Source organism: Culex quinquefasciatus, chromosome 3, assembly GCF_015732765.1.
Source record: "Culex quinquefasciatus strain JHB chromosome 3, VPISU_Cqui_1.0_pri_paternal, whole genome shotgun sequence".
In the NCBI taxonomy this organism is placed as follows: domain Eukaryota; kingdom Metazoa; phylum Arthropoda; class Insecta; order Diptera; family Culicidae; genus Culex; species Culex quinquefasciatus.
This window is the reverse complement of record NC_051863.1, coordinates 47,879,310-47,885,309: the sequence shown is the minus strand read 5'-3', so window position 1 is coordinate 47,885,309 and position 6,000 is coordinate 47,879,310. Positions and strand designations below refer to the sequence as shown.

Here is a 6,000-nt window from a genome sequence, read left to right as displayed (position 1 = left end):
AAAAAAAAATCACGAAGTCCTATTTGTTTCGCTGAGTGAAACAATTGAACAAGCCGCTGGCAGCCAGTGTGTCGTGTTCGCTCGCGAATGGTTGCGCGCTTTAGTCGACAAAGATTCGTTCGGTGATGAGTGAGTGATTTCTGATCTTTGAGCCGAAAATCAGGACCCTTGGCTTCTAGAAAAAAAAAAATTGACAAAAAATGCAAATCTTTGGGGCGGTGCCAAAAACAGAAAGAGTGTCGAAGCACCTCTTGCTGAAATTCGAGATTCTTGCATGTTTTGTTATTCGATAGCCGTGTGGATCAATCGGACCGCGCACTGGACTCACAATCCAGAGGTTGCTGGTTCGAATCCCGCGGCGGGCGCTCTAAAATTCTTTGTGTAAATATGGGTATTCGGCGCCGTCGCTCCGTGCCATACTTTCATACACTTAGGAGCCCAGGGCGGCGAAGTCCTTTTAGTTAAAAAGGAAGACACTAGTGGTTGGTACTAGCAATGATGGCCGACAGCTATAAAGTCAACTTCGTTTTTTTTTTTTAGCCGAACAAGTCGATTTCAAATTTGTCCTTTTTTGTGTAAAGTTGGGGTGAAATCATTTTCATTTACAGTTGTAATTTTCATGTCAGCAGTGAATAGTAGAACTTAACATGTTTTTGAGAAAGTTCGAACCTATTTAGCTAAATTTGTGTAACGAAGTGGTGAGGTGTAGTGGCATTGATCAACCTAGTTAATTAAAAAAGTCAGCAGTTCCTGTAGGGAAACTTTGCTTGATTTTTTTCAGAATACAATAATTGTTTATGTCACGAAATTCACAAAAAATTACCCTATTTGGAGCAATTTTTTTAAAGGTCATTTGGAGCAACGTTTGTTCATCGAAAAACTTTACTAGTCATGTTTTATGTTTTTCTTGTTTTATTTTTAGTTTTTAAATTTGCAATTATCATGTTAAGTTTATGTTTGTTTTTGTTAGTATTCGGCTTATTCTACCACCTCCTATCATTACCTTTTTAGTTTTTTTCATGTTTTCAAAGCCATTACTGCATAAAATATAAGAAATAATAGTCAAAACGCAGCCAAAGTTGACCCTAGAAAAAATGACATTTTTTTTTAAATATTGGCAAAGTCACAATTATAAAACAGGTCACACTTCCACCCCTCATTTTTTTTTTTTTGAAATTTTAAATAAAAGTTCTTCTTTCCAATGCTTTTTAAAGATCTTAAATTGGTTGAAAAAAGGAATTTTGGCAATTTTTTAGATCAAAGAACGTTTAGAGGCGGGGTTGGGTTGTAGAAGGTTAAAAGATTCCGCCAAAAACCAACAAGAAACTCCCCAGTAACAGTACAATTGTCGCTTGGAAGCAGCAAAAGTAAAAATTGTGACAGTTCATCTTTAGCTGTATCAAGTGGACCAGCAGAAAAATCATCTAGTTGGGTTGGAAAAAAATTGTTTAATGAACCAGGTACTGATTGATCACATTCGGTTCTTAAGCTCTTTTCAAAACGAACTTTGAGTGTGTTTTAGTAAATGAATACAAGTCACAAACAGAAACCTTGTTTCGTAAATTGCTTTGGATCAGCTTTGCAGTTAAAGAACCAACACCCCAATCGCAGTATCGTGTAAACTTGGCCGACGACGCAAAATTGAAAATGGATATTTTCGCCTGTAGCAGAAAAAGTGTGCGAAGCGCCGCGTCCCGTCCCTTTATCATTTTGGTTCATTTGGCCTAACTTTTGAAACCTTGTTGCGCTCTGATCAACGAAGATTTTTTTTTCTTTCGCGTTTTATTTTCCGCCCTCCTCCCGATATAGAATCTTTTCTTTAAAGTACTAAATAGCCTAGAGTAACAACGTGAAAATGCGTTCCTGTGTCCTGTTTTGGATGGCTTTGCAACGTTTTTTTTTGAGCGATTCTGCGTCTCCTTAAAGTGGCGTCAGCACCGAACTCAGCAGATCACCCTGCTGCTGTTGCTGCGACGTTCCGTCCACTTTGTCCTTCAAGCTCAGCTCCTGCAGATCCTGCTGGATCTGGTCGAAGATGCTCATCTTTTGCACGGGAGCTTCTCCGGAACTGGCCGCGTCCTCGTCTTCTTCGCGCGACGAACTCAGCGCAGGTTTGGCGTCGTTCGTCGAGGGTTTTGTCGTCGTCGTCGCCGGAGTTGGTTGCGTCTGCATTTTGGTGGCGATTGCCGTGGGCTTTTTCGCCGATCCGTCCGCACTTGGGTAGTGATAGTGGTGGGACTGGACGTGCGTTCCGGTGAGGTTCGTCAGCGGAATTCGGTAGATTCGCAACGGCTTGGTGTTGCCGTTCGAGGGGGACGTTTCGCCTTCGTTTTGCTGGGAATTGCTCAACTTTAGCGTAGGCTGCCGAATGAAGGACTTTCGGGTGGGCGAACTGGGCGAGCTGCCCTTGGCCATCGTGTTGTTTTGGGGTGAATTCGGTGGCACTGAGGCTTCGCCAAAGTGCTTGCACAGGTTTTTGGTGTTAGGCTGAGGCTGTGCGCCAAAATGCTTCGCCAAGTCCTTGCTGCACGTGGTGGTCGGTATCGTAAACGAAGATCCACCCTCGCCGTACGAATTGCTCTTTGACATCGATCGCTTCAGGTCGTCCACCGTCAGCACACTGTCCTTGGCCCGTTCGCCCTGTCCCTCCGGCTTCGAATTCTGCAACGACTTGGCACGCTGAATCTGTGGCGTCACCGCCAACCCGGAACTCTCCTCAACCACCGTATTCCCACCACCGTTGTCCTCGTCCGAGCTCAACCTGCTCCGTCCAGCGGAACCATCCCCCCGTCCCTCCTCCTCCTCTGGCGCAACCTTACTCTCCTCGATGCGAGGCTTGACCAGCTCGTGGTCCTCCGAGTCGGGACCACGCAGTTTGGCACCTTTCGGGATGAACTCGGGCGCAGTCGTCACGAAGTAAATGTCCTTCTTCGACGTGACCAGCTGCAGCTCGGCCATCATGACCGTGTGCACCAGGTTCCCGTTCACCAGCAGCCGGATCTCCATCGAGTCGGGCGTGAACGCGATGATGTACGGGAAGGCGCACACCACCGAGCTGGGCGGGGTGTTGAACTGAAAGTCGAACTCGGTGCTGCTGTTGCACTCGTCCGACAGCTTCTGGAAGTGGCAGGTGTCTGGAATATACAAGGTTTTAGTTAAATGAATTTTTTTGTCTTTGTCAGTAAATACTTTGTTAACCATAAAAAACCCGAAACTTACGATTATAGCACAACAGCAGCTCCGTGTCCTGTCCGTCGTACAAATCCAGCGCCGCCACCAGGTGAATCCCGGCCTGCTTCTTGGTGTCAGCTTCGTGCAGCTTCGTCGAGTGTCCCGTCGATTCCGACACCACCTCGAACGTGTGCTTGAACCCTACGCAAATCAGCAGCCCCGCGTTCGGACACGAACCCTCCAAAATCGTCATAATCGACGGCAGATCGTGCAGTGTGATTTCCTTCAGAAAGATGAACCCCTCGACGGTGTCGTTGTCACTGTTTGGACACCACGAGGTCCACGCGGCCGTATGTTTCCACTGGAATATCAACAACTTCCGGCCAACGGCCACGGCCATCCTCAGATGAGCCTCCCCGGCTCGTGAAATCGCGTACAAGTGACAACCTCGGGTCTTATCTATCCGACGATCCTTGACGTCGATCCGCGACCGCTGGCCCAACCGATCGTCGCTGAACTCGCTCAGTCTAAACACGTGCACCCGGTGGCCATCCTTCTGCATCGCTGACCCACCCCGCACCAGCATGATCCCGTGATCCTCGACGACGCTCAGTTGCTTCACGCACAACGTCCGGTCGAACACAACCCGGTGCGTTTGGTCCTCCTTGATCAGATATGTTCCCTCGTCCGAGGCCAGAAACAGTTGGTCCGGGCCCCAGCTGTCGCCGACCAGGTCGTTCCGCGGTGAAAACGTCGGATAGAAGCACTGCGGCTCCCAGGGTGGCCGCTTGAACACGGTCCCCGCCGACGCTATGCTCGTGGGGGCGTCCCCCCGCACGATGGCCTCCAGCTTGAGAGCTTGGCCGATGCGCACAAACTCCACCTGGCGGGCGTCCTCCTTCAGCTTCGAGGTTCGCGGCGCGTCGTACAGCACCTCGGAGAAGGCGCGCCGGTTCAGCATGTTCTGGGAAAGGGAAAAAGTAACTTTAAATTAGATTATATGTATCATTTGAGTGACCCATTTTTCGTAAGAAGTGTAAATTCATGAATATTCGAACGCATTATAGAGTAGAGGATCCAGTTTTCGCCCACCTTGGTTCTAATCTGTATTTGACTAACTTATACCATTTTTTGCTTCAATTAATTAGCAGATATACATTCATATCTAACACTAATTGGGTCCTAAAATTAAGCTCAAATTTGTGATTTTATTATTCACAACGATAAAGCTTATTTTTCTGAGTATAATTACAAAGGAAAGGATTTAAAATGGATTTTAATTCAATTTAAAAAAAATTAACTGCACGGTCCTTCTTGACAGAAAAGGTCCTACTTGACAGCTCGTGCAAATGGGACCATAGTTGATTCATCGAAAAAATGTTGTCTTGTCAATGTTTTTTTTTGCATTGAAATGAAAAAAAGTTATCAGAAATGCTTCCAAATCGTGTTTCTTACCGTTGTACATAAAAATTGACTTAGGGCTTTACTGCCCATAATTGAAAATTCGGCTATTATGCCAAATCAAGTATTCCGAGAAAAACGCGTTTTAGTGTTTGTGACATAATCTCCGTCAAGGCAATTTCCCATAAGAGTGGCATATTAGCCGTTTGGTTTTTCGCATCGGCAGCCAAGTCTAAGCACAATTTCAGTAAAATTCAACTTCCAGAAGATGCGTTGGAACATCCTCTACCACCTGGTGCTAATATCTCGTTTTTACCAAAAGTGGATATTAGCCGTTTTTTCAATGGTGGGCAGTTTAGTACCCAATTGAAGCTTTACTAATGGATTTCTGTTGTTTTACAAGTTTTTATCAGCACTTGAAAAATAGCCTCTTTACAGCCTCTTTGCGTTGAGCATCGGGCGAGAGCGGACGTCTTGCAACATCGGTCTCGGGTCGTAGTGGTTTTTGCAGTTTTTTTTCGGTTTTATGTTGATTTTTAAGTGTGAAAATGTGTTGTGAAAAAGGAGCATTTTTCTGGTGTGAAAAGTGTGAAAGTGCATCTTTATTAGAGAAGTTGTAATTTTTTTCTCGAGGAATCACGAATGCTTCATGCAACGCAGACCACGACGGTTTTACCCCCTTGGCCGGATTTCTGGCTAGTTTCTGGGGGCTGAGTAAAAGCAGGTGATCTGTGAACGGGGCTGAGTTTTTTTATTTAGGAAGAGATAGTGATCATTGTGAAAATACAGCTGCAAAATGTTGTAATTTTGTGAAAACCACGCAATTTTTCAAGATGGCGGGCGCGTCGCGGAAAGAATCGAACGGCAAGGCGAGAAAAAGAGCGTGAGAGTGATTTAGAAGATAAGAAGAGCGGGCGAGGTTTGAAAAAAGATTTGAGAGAGTGCTTTGGAAGAGAAGAGCGGGAGAACAAGAGCAAATTTGTATATAGGGGAAATATACCCATTTTAATCACTCTAAGCCGTTCGACCAATTCTCATCACTTTTGCCGTTTACCGCTATTAAATCAACATTTTCAGATGTATCAACAATTGAAAGTTGCTTGCTCACTTTTATTCGAGCTATTTATTACTTTGGAACAGTCAAAAACACTTTATGAAAGCTGTAATTCATGATCAAAGTGCTGATAGGCCGATAATAGAAATAGGCTGAAAAAGGGTATAGTTGCCCCTATATATTTGACTATCGAGAAATTAAAAGTGAGAGTGTGTGTAACATGGAGTTAAACTTTCTGTGCAGTTGCTGTGAAGGTTCCCATGGCACTACGAAAAGTTTAACTCCATGTTGCACGCACACACTCTCACTTTTAATTTCTCGATAGAGTTGTGGTGTTGGGAAGAGTCGGCGATTCTCCAAGTGGTTCTGTGGGG

At 45.1% G+C, this 6,000-nt stretch overlaps 1 protein-coding gene across 10 annotated transcripts in view; it reads right to left on the bottom strand.

Annotated features, from left to right (window-relative positions):
* Nucleotides 1–415: 415 nt before the first annotated feature.
* LOC6052037 (GTPase-activating Rap/Ran-GAP domain-like protein 3) overlaps nucleotides 416–6,000 on the bottom strand; it is a 333,316-nt gene continuing 327,731 nt past the window's right edge. For all 10 annotated transcript variants that reach the window (XM_038264587.1, XM_038264585.1, XM_038264586.1 and 7 more), the window contains 2 exons: nucleotides 3,220–4,135; nucleotides 416–3,134 (listed from right to left, as the gene is read on the bottom strand). In XM_038264587.1, the coding sequence (XP_038120515.1) occupies nucleotides 1,921–3,134; nucleotides 3,220–4,135 (2,130 nt within the window). In that variant the 3' untranslated portion in view covers nucleotides 416–1,920. The remainder of the gene's footprint in view (nucleotides 3,135–3,219; nucleotides 4,136–6,000) is intronic.